We start from the raw sequence: 17,327 nt of genomic DNA on the forward strand, positions 1-17,327 counted from the left end.
AAGGAATCAGACTGGTATAATGTTTTTTACAAAATAGGCCTCTGATTACTAACTGGAGGAAAGATAGACAAGATTTAGATACTTAAACAATAGACAGATAAAAAGAGTCCCTTGACAACAGGTTAACAGACTGATTAAAATGTGCAATAACAGCTGCATATAGTGAAAAATATCCTTTTAAAACAAAAACAAACAAATCATATAAACACAATTTTGTTTGCAGATTTTATTTTATGAATTCTTTTTTTAAACATTTTTCAACATGCATATCTACATCAGAAACTAAAATATTAATAAATAAAGTCCAAAATAAAGCAAGAGTTATCCACGATCAGTGGGAGTACACAGTCAGGTGCATTTGATCTTGGGACTTCACTCTAACCTTGAGCTGAAAGAATAAAAATCAACAAATAAGTGCATGAAAATAGTATATTTCAATATATTTAATAAGGGTCTGATAGTTTTGGTATCTTGAGAATAATATCATACATTTCTGATGAAATTACCCATGCAACAATTTTGCATTGTATCAAGCATCACATTTTGCCTGGGGAAATGTATTTTGCAGTGTCTCCTGTGTGGGCTCTGATAAATTTTCAAAAACAAGTGGGACAGCCAATAATCTCTATTCATCTCATGAAAAAAATTGACTTGGTCATATTGGAATTTGTTACCTTGTAGCAACAAGTTTGGTTCACAAAGGAACAGAAACAAAACAACTTATTTCAGGATGTTACATTGACTGATTAGTGTTTGTTGGTAGAGGAAGATATAAAGGGTCATATTGTACTGTGAAAACTGAAAGTAAATTGTCTAGCCCAAGGACTCAAAGCATGGTTTAGGCAGTATTTTCTGGTCAACGTGGACCAGCCTGCTTTAGGCAGTAACCATCGGTCAACCTGGACCAGCCTGATTTAGGCAGTAATCATCGGTCAACCTGGACAAGCCTGCTTTAGTCAGTATTCACCAGTCAACATGGACCTTCATGGTTTATGCAGTAACCACCTGTCAACCTGGACCAGTTTGATTTAGGCAGTATTCACCCATCAACATGGACCAGTCTGGTTTAGGCAATATTCACCCACCAACCTGGACCAGTCTGGTTTAGGCAGTATTCAACCACCAACGTGGGCCAGTCTGGTTTAGGCAGTATTTACCCACCAACCTGGACTAGTCTGGTTTAGGCAGTATTCACCAGTTGATGTGGACCAGCTTGGTTTAGGCAGCATTTACCAGTCAACCTGGAACATCCTGGTTGAGGCAGTATTAACCTGTGATCCTGAAATAACTTGGTTTAGGCAAAATATGCCATGTCAGTCAACCTGGACCAACCTGGTTTTCAGTCTGGCAAGCTAAGTACAGCTTTTCACAATGCCAACTATCAGGCCTGGTTAATCCATCCTCCTCAGGATGTATTAAATTTGTTTTTCTGTTTTGCACACTATCATGCATATAACTGATGGAAAGGAATCAGAAACAATCCATGTTCAGCTGATTGGTATGAAAACTCCATTTTATTTCTCTTAAGTATAATGAATACTTTTTTTATTCATGGAAATTGTCACAAATTGACTAAAACTTTATTCTGAGAATTCAAAATAATACAACTCAAATCTAAATATAAACGATCTGAAAATATTAACAAATTCTTAAAGTCCAGAAATAATATGAGACCTTATTTTTTCCTTTTAATTCTCAAGTGTTAAAACTAAGATATTCTTCAGAAATAACAAGATTTTCAAATGAGCTTCTGTGTTGGAAGTATTGGATGGCAGATGGGCACCATATTCATTTAAGATAAGTTAGACTTCATTAGATGACACTTGGTGAAAACCCATTTGCATCTCTTTCATTTAGAACCAACTAGACACCTTAACTTCTGATGTTAATCCAGTGTCAAATTGATTTTCCATTTTAAAGAGTAGTAATAAAAAAGATTTTCAGGATGGTCACTGTTATGACCAACAATAAATCACAATAACTCTTAAGGTGAAAAGCCCATGTAAATATGTCTTTCCATTTCACAGAGTAACAATAACAATATTTTCAAGATGGTTGCCATGGTGGTCATAGTGATATCAGGAACACATCATTTCCATTTAGAACCAACTAGAAATCTAGTCCCAATGGCCATTGTGGTGGCCATACTGAAGTTCAGAATGGCATGATTTTCATTTATGATCAACTAGACCTTATAAAAAGTGTTTCAATGATAACCCCATGCTGATATGATATTCATTTTGAAGAATTTGCATTACCAAGATGGTCATGCTAGATGTCTGTGCATCACCAGTTTCATTCAGGACAAACTACACATCCTAAGGAGTATTTTTGTGAATACCCCATGTCAATATGACCATCCATTCAATAGGATCACTGATAACAAGATTTTCACGATGGCAACAGTGATGGTTATGTTGGATGTGCAAGTGGTACCATTCTCTTTTAGGACCATATTAAAATCATAATAGGTTTCCTGGTGAAAACAACATGTCAACAGTACATAGTCAGGAGAACTAGTGATTACAAGACTTTAAATAGGGCTACTGTGCCAGCATTATTGGACACTGGATCAGCATCATTTTTGTTTGGGACGATTATAACGTATAGGAGGTCTTTCAGAGAAAACCCCATTTGATATGACCATCCATTCTAGAGGAGTAGTAATAGCAAGATTTTCAAGCTGCATGTTGTGGTGGCCATATTAGATATCAGATCAGCACCATTTTCATTTAAACTAAGTAAACATTACAAGCCTTTTAGCAAAAACCCTATGTTAATAAGACTTTCCACTCAGCCATTATATAATTATCAAGATGACTGTTGAAGAGGACATATTGGATATCAGATCAGCACAATTTTCATCTAAGTCCATCCATGCTTCGCATAAATCCTTCAGTGGAAACATCATCTTGAAAACCATATGTTAATAAGACTTTCCACTCAGCCATTATACAATTTTCAAGATGGCTGTTGTAGATGCCATATTGGCCATCAGATCAGCACAATTTTCATCTAAGTCCATCCATGCTCACATGAATTCTTCAGTGAAAACATCATCATGAAGAAGGAGTAGAGATTTCACAATGTTCAAGATGGCTGCTGTGATGGCCATATTAGATTGCTGAGCAGCATGATTTTAATTTAGGACCACCTAGACCATGGCATGAATGTGTGTGTGTAAAGTTTCATGGCAATCCTCCAAATAGTTAAGGAAGAGTATGATAACAAACTTATGCTAACAGACAGATCACATATGAAAGACCATTTTATTAGCTTTACTAGTCTATGACCTGTAGAGCTAACAAAAACAACAACAAAAAAATAAAAAAGAACTTACTTAACAGACAGTGGCTACATCCACACTGAGAGATGACAGGCAGTCTAAATAACTTCAGGAAGTCTCCACAGTTCATCGTTATATTCCTGTAGCCGGTCACAGTACCAGTGCAGCATTCACAAGATTTGGAAATCTCCAGTGACACTATAGAACTGTCAAATGGAATAAGTTTTGGCATGAACTGGCTTGCCTTACAGCGACCAGAACAGTAGTTGTATGTAACAGATCCAGAGGACACACATTCCTCGGTTTTCAGCAATTGAGTGGCTTGTCTCAAAGTACACGTTTCTGGAGAAAGAAAATCATAAAAACATAAAATCATAAATAATCTTGGAGGATTTTATTTAGTTTTCTTCATTGGTAATAAATATAAAAATTAAAGCCATCCAAAAAATACTATTTCCTATTGAGGTAAAACTGTAAGTCCACAAAAGATACTCACTTGGAATTGTCTATTTACTCAAGAACAATTGCAAAAAATTCTCTCCCCCTGACCCCCTGACACAACTTCCTTGGTTAAACTTAATTATGGGTTCCACTCCCCATTAGAACTTAATATATTTTGTGAACAATAATTCTGGAAAAAAACATTTTCAATCTACAATGGATATAACTACTAAAACTGATAAAATACTTATAACAGGTGCAAACATGAAATATGCATATACAGTGGTCGAAGTCTCTACTTTGTTAAACTGTTTTATATCAAATATTATGCATATGGAGTTAGTGCAAGTCATACGAAACAAATCATGACAGTGACAAACACCATAGGCTGCTTAGGTGGCCTAGTGGTAAGTGTCTGCCTCAGATGCAGGAGGTCGTGGGTTCAAACCCAGGCTGAGTCACATCAAAGGCCTTTAAAAATTATACTAAAGCTGCCTTGCTAGGCACTCAGCAGTAAGAGGTTAGTGCTAGGACTGGTTGGCCTGGTGCCAGGATAATGTTACTGGGTGGGAGGTCGTGCTACATGTCTGCGGCATGATGCCTCAGTGCTAGACATCACTATGAACTGCCACACTGCAGACATCTTAGTGATATGACTGATAAATTGTTAAAGCTACGTTAAAATCCAAATCACACACACACGGCGACAACCACCATTTTTGTCAGGACTTAATGAAGTAAATACTCAGCTATTAAACTGGATTTATTTTGACAAATGTTGAGAACCTGATGGTCCACTGACATGATTATACAAGTTAATTTAGAACTTAATGGCCATTTGGCATGATTACACAAGCTAATTACCAGCCTAATCTGTCTCCAGATGATTACAATACACGAAAGGTGCCAAATTCACAGTACCATATACAGGTTGGTTGGATGGTTTAGATTATGCTACACTGAACAGGATTAATAGGACATAACATTCATGATAATGATATGTGCTAACATTTTTTTATTATTACAAATGATATAGGCTTGTACATAGCCATGTTCTTTATTGTATAAAATATGATTATATACACTTACACTAACCCCCAAAAAGGTGACTAAAGTTGTACATAGTTATGTATGTTCTTTCACTGTATAAAATATGATTATATACACTTACACTGTCTCTAAGATGGTCACACTAGTCGCCATGTTATCATTATATTTTCATTCAGGATCTGCTAATATTTTAAACCCATGCTGATACAACCATCTGCTTAAGTGAAGTAGCATAAAATAATATCCAAGATAATTGCCAAAGATTTTTAACACTTTAATGTCTGACTAAGTATATATGCCAATTACTTGTGATGCATTGATCACTTCCTTGATATAGTGGAACACATCAAGCCTGTCAGCAGTTATTTTTGCAATGATGATAAAAGGCCCAAGACTCTGTAAGCAGTAAGTAAATGTAGTTGTGTATTGCTCTTAGATGGTTGTCTGTAAGCAGTGAGTACATGTATCTACTTATTGCTCGTTTTTTTAAAATCTGAATGAAATTTGCTTTGAAGCCAGATAACTTTATATACATTTGAAGACAGATAACATTATACACGTTTGAAGACAGATAACTTTATACACATTTGAAGCCAGATAACAGTATACACATTTGAAGACAGATAACTTTATACACATTTGAAGCCAGATAACTTTATACACATTTGAAGCCAGATAACTTTATACACATTTGAAGCCAGATAACTTTTAATTGATTTATGAATGCATGCAATTATTGTTCATAATATTTTATATTCATATCTCAACTGAATGTAATGGTACAAAATTTTGTCAATAATACTAAACATTTGCAAAGTAGATATATAATAGTACATGCTGCAAAGTCTTGTATACATAAAACAAGAGAATCTTGATGCTACTGACATTGTTCTGCCTGAAAAGAATTTCAAGGAATCCATGGCATTTTCAATGATTCTGCCCTTTTCTCTTTATTGCTAGATAATGAATGATAAAATATTCCTGAGAAACTTGTACATGACAAATTTGGTAAAAAATATATTATCTTAGATGTCTGAATTAACAGGCTTCCTGGATAAAAGCAAGTACAGTAAAAACTGATGTCTTGGCCATTGACTTTGAATTTGATATCAACAGAAAATCAGCAAACTTTAATACATGTCAATATATACCCAAATACTATGTCTGGCTAAACTTTAATTACTAACGTTTCAAAAAAGATTCTCAAAAAAGATTCCCATGTTATTGGACTCAAGACAACATTCAAGATATTCTTCAGATGTGTCATAAAATTGGGTTGGATACAAATACATTCATTTGTATAAGTAACTTGTTCATAAGCTTAGTAAAGTATTAAATTCCAAGGGTCTACCATTGACAAAGTTGAACTGGATCTGATTTTCAAACTCCTTCACAAATATGTTGATTTGTTGGTTAGATCTGTACCATTTACATTCAGAACAAGATGCATATTGCTATAGTGTATTTGTGAAAAGTGATGTCAATATGCAAACTCTTCAGGAGATCCAGCTACGTATCATAGAGCTGTCACTCTCGTATAAGAGCTGTCACTCTCGTCTTAGGCCTCTGCTTCTACAGCAGGAAAAAGGGGTGACATTTCATAATAACATATAAATTAAGAAAGGTGTAACTAATGTTTTATGTTAATTTATGGTACAAGTTTCATTTAGAACCAATTAGATATCACTATGAAGTAAAACGTTAGTACAGTAATCCATTCTTCTGGATTGTCAGTAACAAGATGTTAATCATCAGCATACAGCCAGCATTGTACTGACACACAATTAAATCCTAGTTCATAGCCTAACATTCAAACGTAAGTGTATATTCTAATGAATGAAATTATAGCAACCATTATTACACCTAATCAATTTGGCAATTAAGGCATAATTTAATAAGTATTATAAATAATATAAAGACAAACCTGTAGATGGAACACATTTGGGATGGCACATGTCTTTACCGTATTCCAGTTCTTCACCAAACTGGAATTTAAATAAGTAAAAAATAAATCATACTTGAGCTAGAGGCATTTCATAGAACATAAAACCATCACATGCTTTTCAACTTTTCAGACAAATATGTAAATGAGAATCCTAACACAGAAGTAACTGCAGTAACTGAAACATGAAATACAAATCACACTTACCTAATTATGGGATGGGGGCATTATGCTCACCAAGAATTAGTTACAAACAAAATTGTGTGCCTCTATTGTGAATAATAATATGAAAACTGACCTAAATATAAAACCTTAACAAAAGTCACTGAATCATTAGGTCACTGGAATTTATATTTAGTTGTTTGGGGTTATGCATGCATATTTGCATGATTATGAAGCTTGCAATGGCTGAAGATCCGACCTAATAGAAAACATTAATGAAAATGTTACTGAAACATTTGGTTCACAGGAATGTACTGTTGTTGATCTAGTGTTATGTATACACAATTCCATCACTATGTAACTTATGATACCTGAGAATCTGATCAAACTGCAAACCTTAACTGAAGTGTTGCAGATAGAAGGGTAGGTTGACAAGGAAAAGATTATATCATCCTTCAATATTTGTGGTAGGGCATATCAATAAAGGAAGCTGACTTGATCAGACAGTATTTTCCATAACAGATTGAAAAACAACAATGAAAACAATGGAATTGGCAGAGACAATATGAAAAGAAGATGGAAGAGTTTGAAAAGATGAGGCAATAAAAACCAAGAAAAAATGGCACATATACAAAGTTAGATACTTAAATTTTCCAGTAATTTCTTGTGTACAAATGGCTGCTTGCAATAAACATGCAAATTTTGTTTAAAAATCCTTCCTTACTTAAGATGAACACCTGCTGCTTAAAACATTATCAGCTTTGGTAAAAACATTTGAGAAATAAACACTATAATATACTTGGTGATATGCTCTAATTTTTAAACAAAAATGCATTTTTATTGACAAGACGACTCCCTGGATTCATACTCTTACATGCCATAGGTAATGTATATCTACACATCTTCACAATACACATTGCTTGTCTAGTGCTTGTGGACTGATGAATACTGTTAAATAGGTCTAACAATTCTAATTCAATTCCCGTAGATGATACTGTCCAGTAAGGTCGTAAATAAATATACTTTATACACAAGCTCACATTCTATACATTTTAACAGCATGCTTAATGTTTCTTATTTATTACATGAATCTTTGACATAATAATTGCTGAGACGTCTTTAATTCATGTCAATTTCTTATTCGTGACTTTTATTACTCTACATATTTCTCTTCACTTTGGTCTAATTAATTATTTTTAGATATGATGTTGAGAAGGATATCATTCTTGCAAAATATGAATAAATAGACATAGTATCTGCCATTACAGGCAATTACTGTACCTCAATTATTCTACCACCCACTGACTAGTTCCCTCATTTGACAAGTATTTTGTGGTGACTGACTTTCAAGCATAACAAGCATTAAGATGAGTACTTACTTCACATATTGGTGTAATGGTCGTATCTGTACAGGCCATCTTCCCATCAATACACTGGCAGTACTGGCACCCTTTGACAATGGATTCACCATTCTACAGAAAATGAAAGAAAATGACTCCTTCCAGTTAATGAATTTAACTTAATACATTTGTAATATCCCCAGTAGTTTGCAAAATATATTTCTGACCAATATCCAGCACTCGTACCTGGGAATGGACAGAATATCTGATATTTTACACAGAGTAACAAATAATGATATTCTGAACAATATTTTCAAATACTGTATGATAATTTGGCTTTAAACTGAACTAGATCAGACTTATGTAAGATACATCTCCACTCACATAATCTCTTGGAAGATTTCATTTGATCCAAAAATAAGTTTAAATTCGGACACTGTATACTTGCTACAAATAAACCAGTGGTGGTTAACAACATGTATGCTTGTTACAGGAGACAAGTGGTGGTTGACAACATGTATACTTGCTACAGGGGACCAGTGGTGGTTGACAACATGTATACTTGCTACAGGGGACCAGTGGTGGTCAACAACATGTATACTTGCTACAGGGGACCAGTGGTGGTTGACAACATGTATACTTGCTACATGAGGAGTTGACCTTTTGATGTACTTGCTATGGAAGACCAGTGGTGCTGGACATTTTGTACATAATCTACTGGAGAAATGTGGTGGTTAATATTTTGTACACTACCTACAGGAGGACCAGTGGTTATAGACATTTGTTCTTGAAGAATGCCCCAATATTTTTAAACGAGATGGTCTCCAGCAGTTTGTATTTGAGCTTCAAATATGTTTTGATTAATGCAATAAGTTAAAAGTGTTACTCTGTATTCTTGACAGCTTAGCTACATAAAAGTATATAATTTGCACTCCTGAATTCCTAGCTACATAAATGCATATCTTTTACACTCCTGAATAACATAATTTGCACTCCCGAATTCCTAGCAACATAAAAATGTATACTTGTATACTTTGTAGTCTTGACTTCTTAGCTACATATAAATGTATATTTAGACTCATCACTGCTTAGTTACTTAAATCTATACTTTGTACTCTTGACTTCTTAGTTACATAAATTTATATTTTGTACTTTTTGACTGCATAGTTACATAAATGCATACTTTGTACTCTTGACTTCTTAGCTATACAAATGTATACTTTGTACTCTTGACTTCTTATCTACATAAATCTATACTTTGTGCTCTTGACTTCTAGCTACATAACATTTTATACTCTGTGCTTTCGACTCCTTACCTACGTAAAAAAATGCCTCTGTAAGTATACTAGACACACATAAATAAACACCTCAAGAAAGGACTTGTCAGCTATACTTACATATCTTCAGAATATTGATAAATTGTCACATTAAACCATCACATCTGATCAGGAAAGAACATATGCTTCCCAAATAAGGTCAGTTTAAGTGCGTTTGTGATTGGTGCAGCACTCAGACATTGCCATTGCATATGATGTTTGAGGACATATTTTTCTGTATTTAGAAAACTCCTTTGAATTGGTATTTATCATATAACTGATGGATTTGGTAACTAATTATGTGCAGATAACCAGCTCAAACATTTTGCCAATACTTCAGCAAATGTCTGCATATATCAAACATTGTATGAACCCTATATATATATATATATATATATATATATATATATATATATATATATATATTTGTGCCATGTATTTAGAGAGTAATAAACACCATTATAACAAAGACACGCTGTATAACTTACCTTGAGTGTTTTATTGTCATATTCACATCCACATTCTGATACACACTTGTTCCCTTGCACGACCATCTTGTCTGGGCACACACAACCTCCAACGACATATTCCATGCAGTCACCCATATCTGTGTTGAGTTCATGTGTACATGTCTTGTTGTGACACTTCGTGTAGTTTGTCCACACAAGTGGTGGTGCACAGTCTTTGAAAGGAAAATGTACATATCGAAAAAATGTTCTTTTGTAAACTCTGATGCTGCACATGAAATGTTTGTAACTACTTTTAATATAACACAAGAGTTATGTATTTTGATAATGTCAAACTTCATGGTTTCCCAAGGATAAATCAATACAGAAAACTCAAATTCTCTTGCATGTGACAGCATCATTTCAATTAATATACATATGAACACAATTTTTAATGTCTTAAAATGAACACACACAACTTTTATAACTGGTTTTGTGGAGAAGCTGAGGGTAAATTATGCTAAAGGACAGATTTTATGAAACAGATTGTAAGTGATTGATATGCTTTTTGAAGAAATGCTGCTGCCTCAAGTACTTGTAGCTTTGAATTGTCTGGTAGAAAATAAGACTAAACTTATAAAACTGTGTATTTTCTGTTATTTCAAGGAATATCCATGACAAATTAAATCAGAAGATTGTGTGCAAAATACACATTATCACCGATATTTAGAGAGAGAAAAATTTGAACAAAAAGTGAACTATAAACATTGTGGAAACAACATGTTAATAACGGTATGTTCATGTAAGAATTTATCCTGTCATGATGGTAATAGTAAGCCAATTAAGCAAGAGTCTTCTCTGTCAGGATGGTAATGGTAAGTTCATGTAAGAGTTGTCGACCCTATCATGCTGGTAATGGAAGGTTCATTTAATAGTTGTCTCCCCTGTCATGATTGTAATGGTACATTCTTGTAAGAGCTGTCTATTCTGTCATGATGGTGATGGTAAGTTTATGTAAGGGTCTATCCTGTGATGATGGTAATGGTAAGTTCATGTAAGAGTTGTTTACCCTGTCTTGATGGTAATGGTAAGTTCACATAAGGATCTACCCTGTCATGGTGGGTTTAACACCATTTTTCAGCACATGATAGGCTATGCATGGCGGCCAGTATTAATGGTGGCGGAAGAACACAGGAAAACCCCAGGAAGAACCACCGACCCACGAGAAGCTGCTGGCAAGCTTTCTTACATACCCACATTGGCTGAATCCTAGTCTCAAACCCACACAGACAGAGGTGAGATGGCAGTAATCCATAACAGAGACCCCTTTAGAGGTTCATGTAAGAATCATCTACCTTGTCATGGTGGTCATAGTAATTTTATGCAAGGATCTATCCTGTCAAGACAGTCATCGTACCTTCAAGGGAGAGTCATATTCCCATGTAAGAGGGTGTTGTATATTTTCATGAATGTTTTGATGACTATGCATACCAAGATGTATGTTCTCTATACATATCTGAATGATCTTTATGTCTTTAGCCTTTCAATGGTACTTGTATTTCAGTTTTAATGATACAAAAAATTCAAAATACTTATTTCCCATAACCAATACACATTTTGTCTCTAACATACACAACACAATATTTACATTTGTCTTTTTGTTGAGTAACATGTTTTCCTAAAACAGATTTATCATCACAATGTGTTAGAACCGTTCTTATTAAACATATATGGTGCCTAGGGAAAACAGTTAATTTTTTTTATATAAGCTATGCACTCTGAATACTCAAAGAATCCATATGGAAATAATACAGATCTCTAAACTGCATCTATGGGTGACTCTTCCATGTTGAAAGTGACTTCCCCACGTCCTAAGTATATTTTACTGGAATAGCACTTATACAGTTGTTACAGATACAATTAACAGTTCTACCATGTCAATCAACCTTACGCATAATTTTTTTATCTCTTCACCGTTCTACTCATAGCCAATCAACCACATGCTGCATGGCATGAGTGACTGCAGAATATTACATATTATAGTAAACAATTAGAAGTATCGGTCAGTAATTTTGGACCCATAACACTGAAAAAAATGTGAAGAACATACATTCACTTTGATCTTGGATGAGTCTACACAATTTTCTTTGATTTTGCTCAGTTTTAAAGGTTATCTTACTTACATTAAAAGCAACTTGCCTGCAAAAGTTATAATATTTGTACAATTAGTAAAGACTGTATTATACATGTGAATGTGGGCATGGCTTGGAACAAATAGTGGGGCTATGAACTTCAATTCTCAGATGAGTTCCATCATGGCAGATAAATGGATAAAGCTGATTACTTACAGCAGTCCCTCTCCATACAAATATCTTCCTGCATCACATCAATGGCAACACAATCATCTGAAGAAGCAGTGGCATTAACAGTTCTTGACCTTTCTTTTGTACCTGCTCCACACGTCTGACTGCATGAAGTCCATGCAGTCCATTGTCCAATTATACAAGTGGCTGGTAATATATAAAACAGAATTTACATTTAAAACAGTCTGAAATTACTAAAAACATCAATAAAGACACTAAAATTGATAACATTAATACATGATTTGGCTGACATTTAAAATACTGTCCATGTTGAATAATAAAACTATAAAGTACACTTTCAGACAAGTTGTTGTATAAACAGTCCTGGATAAATAGTGATATACTTAACTAACAATACTGATGTAAAATACAAGTAAATTAATTATCTGGCAATGGATCCTAATATTATGTTTAAAAAGATGCAAATGAATGAACATGCAAGTTATCAGTGACTTTTGTTTCAGTTAAATGAATGATATCTCAAGAATCCTCTCACAACATTTAAATCAATTTATTTGGACAGTTTTGGGGGTTATACATTTAATATGGCTAGTGTTAGGCAACAAAGGGCTAACACTCCAACTGTATCTGTTATTAATGACATGCTGTAGGTGGTCAAAGACAACATAAATGAGATGTAATGTACAGCAAGCAGTGCACACAAATTTCATTTGACTTATAAAAAGAACATGCCAACTGGGACAAATAAATGGAGGTAAGGATAACCTAGATATTAGTTAATTTACACCGTGTAATTTTGTCTATGTGGGGTATATTTAGGCCCAATTACTAAAGAATATTGTTAAATATGTATATTTTAAAAGCAAGTGATATTTATTTGTTAATCTGCAAAAAACAAGATTTAAAAGCTAAACTATTTCAATGCTATCCCAACACAATACAAGCATTTGTCCATCATTTGAAAATTCCTACAAGTTTTCTATGCTGATTAGTGTCTAACACTTTCTTGTTATTAGTCTAATCAGAGTTTTCCATGTTGACAATGTCTAACAATATCCTTCTTCCTACCCTAAAAAGAACTTCCCATTATACTATGTGGGCTTTCAGAAGGAAAGGAAGATAAATAACATCAAACCAGTTGGACATAAATATCTTTGTTTTCACAGAAAATAAATAATTTTTAAAAAAATACCAAATGACTGGCTTAAAAGATCTCTAGATACAGACAGGCTTTAAAATTCTAATATACTATGCTTACAACCTATGTCTGTCCTCAAAAGTTTGCAAAGCAGACAGCGAGAGAGTGAGAGAGAGAATTTTAGCTACCTTTTATTATTTTTTCAGATGTGTAAAGAATTATAGGCAATTAACTATTGCTTTCTGAGGTACCTGTAATTTTCAAAATTTTAACAGGGCTATCAAGACCCTCCAATCCTAGCAAGATCTTCTCAGTAAAGCAGTTGATATATTTCTACAAGTTGGAGCAATTTTCAGTAAGGAGAAATTAAATGTCATGTACACATTACCCTTGCTAACCTGCACACAATTGGGTCCAAAAATATAGAACACACTGTAAGTGAGAGTGTGAGTTATAGAGAAATCTCAACAAATTAGGTGAATGCTTTCCCCTCTGGAGGTCATGAAAACTGGGCATGGGGTGGAAATAGGGCTGTTTGATAGCTGAATACTCATTCTATAACCATGGTGGGAATAAGTATGAATAAAGAGCTTTATCTAATAAAGTTCGTTGCATTTTTTATATCAATTACATTTAAATTCATGACACACAACCTCTTAAAAATAGTTATCAACATGACTTAAAGAGGTTTAAACAACCATAATGTGTACATGACAAAATTTTGTATTACATCACTAATGTCATCATCAAAACTCAAGTTGTTTATTGTTTTATTATTAAATATTTATGTCATCATTTAATGGCAACTAAGAGTGAAATTTCTCATCTTTGAAGAAATCTCTTGAGTGCCAATTCAGGAATTTAAGTTCACTACAAAATTCAGATTTAAGAACTCTAAGATGACCTTTTAAATAAGGCATTCAATATTTATTTGTAAGTGAGACCAAGTATTAATCAAATGTATATTTTGTAATGCTATTGTCAAGTTGGAAAATTTGCCTTTAAAAAGTTTAGAATTGTGATTAGAGTTAGATGCAGTTATGGTAAACATTACAGTGAAATAAAAAGTCGTAAAAACACTTGGACCTAAGTAATTACTTCCAGTACAGTTTTACAAACTGCAGTTCCAAAGCCCATTAAGATCAGTGGCTTCTACCTATCTCTATTTGACATAACTGTTTAGGGGTTTTCTTTTCTTCAATTTCATGTGGCGATTACAAGTATCTCTCCTGCCATAAGACATGATGAAACCAACACATGTCGTCAAATAAATGTAACTGCTGCCCACTCTACTCCCCACCACCAAATCTGAATGTTCCTTTTATTCTTTTGTGCTATTTCAACATTATTAGGAGGTTTATTGTCTCTTTCATCTTTAACATGAAGTTATTTTGATGCCATTTAGAAAATTCTACAAGCAACTGCCTGATCATACAGACCTTTGTGTAAAAAAATTGCAATTTAAAATATCTGCAGTACTCCTGTTAAATTCATCTTGGTCCACGACAAAAACTCCATTGAATCAAATATAAAACCCAATCCAAGTCAAACATGGATAAAACAGTATTGGAATTGCACAGCAACAATCATATTTCCATATTTTTACCATAAATCAGTATTATAAGGATCATTTCCATAAGAATTACAGTAAAATTGCACAGGTTGGATGCAAGAAAATTCTACAGAATAAAGCATCTGATGTACTCCTATAAAGTCAGTCTGGTTTCTTAACCAGCTCCACTAAGTCTAATATGAAGTCCAGATCAGGTTGATTGATTTTATTTTTAACGGCGCATCAGCACTGTAAGGCTATTTAGCGCCAAACAAAATGTTATGTGTTTAATCTTTTAAATATTATGATAAGTCTCATATCGACCAGCGATATTAAAACACAAATAGTTGAAATTAAAACGGTAAGATGGTAACGGTGAAAAATAAAGCTTCCCGATCAACGGGGGATGTAAATGTTGTATGTTAATGAAAAAAGATGAAATGGTAATAAAAAGGAACGGTATATATATTGCATAAAACTGCACAAGGTGACAGCATAAAAGTTAGAGTTTAGAGTAAATATTCACTATTTTCAGGAACTCTATAATACGAGTGATGTTTATAGTATCAAAAAGTTCTTTCATGTCATGCACTATGTAATAACGATCACGCATAGGTTGCAAGTCAAAACACTCTATCATAAAGTGCTTAACAGTGAATGGTTCATTGCAAGAAACGCACTCTGGTGGGTCTTCACCTTTTAGTATGTGGGAGTGGGTGATATGAGTATGACCAATTCGGATTCTTGCAATGACTATCTCCTCCCTACGAATGGTTCTGTAGGAAGGAGTCCATTCTTCTAGAGTTGGCTTGATTGCATGAAGTTTGTTATTCATGGCATCATTCCATGATGCCTGCCACTTCTGACGAAAGAACTTTCTGATACAAGGTTTAAAATCAGTATACGGTATTTTAAAATCAGATGGTTCTTGAGTAAGGGCCATTTTAGCAGCGCGATCTGCTTTTTCGTTACCTTTAATACCAGTATGGCTAGGTAACCAATAGTATATTATGTTGTGGGAGACACTCAGCTCGGTATTTTTTACGAGTATGTTTTTCAATAATGGGTTCTCCAGTTTTCTATTGTGTAGTGACTGGAGTACTGATAGCGAGTCGGAGAAGATGATACTGTTTAAAATATGTTTCTTTTCTATATGTTGCAGAGCAAGGTCTATTGCTCTGATTCCAGATCAGGACCAAACCCAGATAAATAAATTTCTGGACTTGATTCCAACAATTGTATTTTTATTTTTTCTCTTCTTCTATTGTTCTTTAAGTCAATAAGTTAATGGTCATTTTAGTTAAACTCATGGTCAAATCATACAGGTTTCGCTCTTCTGCATTATAGCCCTCCGTATCAAAGCTTAGAGGACATCAGTTATAATTCCTATATAGGCTGATGGTGAATGGAAAATTACAGACAATTCTGTAGGCACACACACACAATAACAAACAATTCAGTAAACACACACACGTGCAAGAATAATGGTAAAACATTTACTGTTGCAAGGATCATTATTGCATGATCTTGATTCAAATGTAGTCTTGTCACAGAGTGAAGTGCTGGCTGTATTTATAAAGCTTCTTGTTCTGGTCTGCGCGCCATCACTTCCACAGGTAGCATTGCAGGTTGACCAAGTAGACCATTGATTTACGGAACAGCCTGAAACATAAATCCATGCAAAAGATTATCACTGAGAGACTATAGATGTACATTGGAATTGGCTGCAGTAGTCACATGTGTATAACACCCTTAACTCTTAAGAAAAATTGAACATCTCAAAAGCAAATCCTAGTCTTCCACATGATTATATAACTTAATGTAATAATTATAGGTTACTGCAGTTGTATGGGAAAATATGAACAAGTTTTTGGGATGGAATACTGCATGACCTTGGGAGTACAGTATATCCATCTGACAAAACGAGTTTATATTTTCCCATACAAATGCAGTAACCTTTTTATTATATGCTCATTTTCTTATTCTACCTAAGGCTTAATTATATAAATAAAATACACTGCAAGAAACAATGTAAATGAATGTATGCCACATTCCAAACTAAAACACAAGTGACGATTCATCACTCCACAACAACAACATTATTAATGCGCACATAACTCCGTCCAGATCAATTTGAACTTAGTTGTGTGCTTGGGATAACTTTCAAAAGAAAATGGCGTGTCTATTTAAAATTGAAACTTGCAGTCATATTGTAGAGTTGGTCCCTATCTACTTCTATGTACAATACTAAGGACTATGAAACCTATCTATTTATATGTACAATACTAAGGACTATGAAACCTATCTATTTATATGTACAATACTAAGGA

General features: G+C 34.1%; 1 protein-coding gene across 1 annotated transcript in view; it reads right to left on the bottom strand.

The window, feature by feature from the left end:
• Nucleotides 1-211: 211 nt before the first annotated feature.
• LOC149776706 (uncharacterized) overlaps nucleotides 212-17,327 on the bottom strand; it is a 55,881-nt gene continuing 38,765 nt past the window's right edge. The window contains exons 14-20 of the mRNA XM_089941237.1: nucleotides 16,498-16,659; nucleotides 12,332-12,493; nucleotides 10,026-10,219; nucleotides 8,261-8,353; nucleotides 6,702-6,762; nucleotides 3,341-3,628; nucleotides 212-388 (exon numbers count right to left, since the gene is read on the bottom strand). Coding sequence (XP_089797363.1) covers nucleotides 378-388; nucleotides 3,341-3,628; nucleotides 6,702-6,762; nucleotides 8,261-8,353; nucleotides 10,026-10,219; nucleotides 12,332-12,493; nucleotides 16,498-16,659 — 971 coding nt within the window. The 3' untranslated portion in view covers nucleotides 212-377. The remainder of the gene's footprint in view (nucleotides 389-3,340; nucleotides 3,629-6,701; nucleotides 6,763-8,260; nucleotides 8,354-10,025; nucleotides 10,220-12,331; nucleotides 12,494-16,497; nucleotides 16,660-17,327) is intronic.

The sequence above is a fragment of the Sinohyriopsis cumingii genome, chromosome 18 (genome assembly GCF_028554795.1).
Source record: "Sinohyriopsis cumingii isolate HCF-2022 chromosome 18, ASM2855479v2, whole genome shotgun sequence".
Classification (NCBI taxonomy): Eukaryota; Metazoa; Mollusca; class Bivalvia; order Unionida; family Unionidae; genus Sinohyriopsis; species Sinohyriopsis cumingii.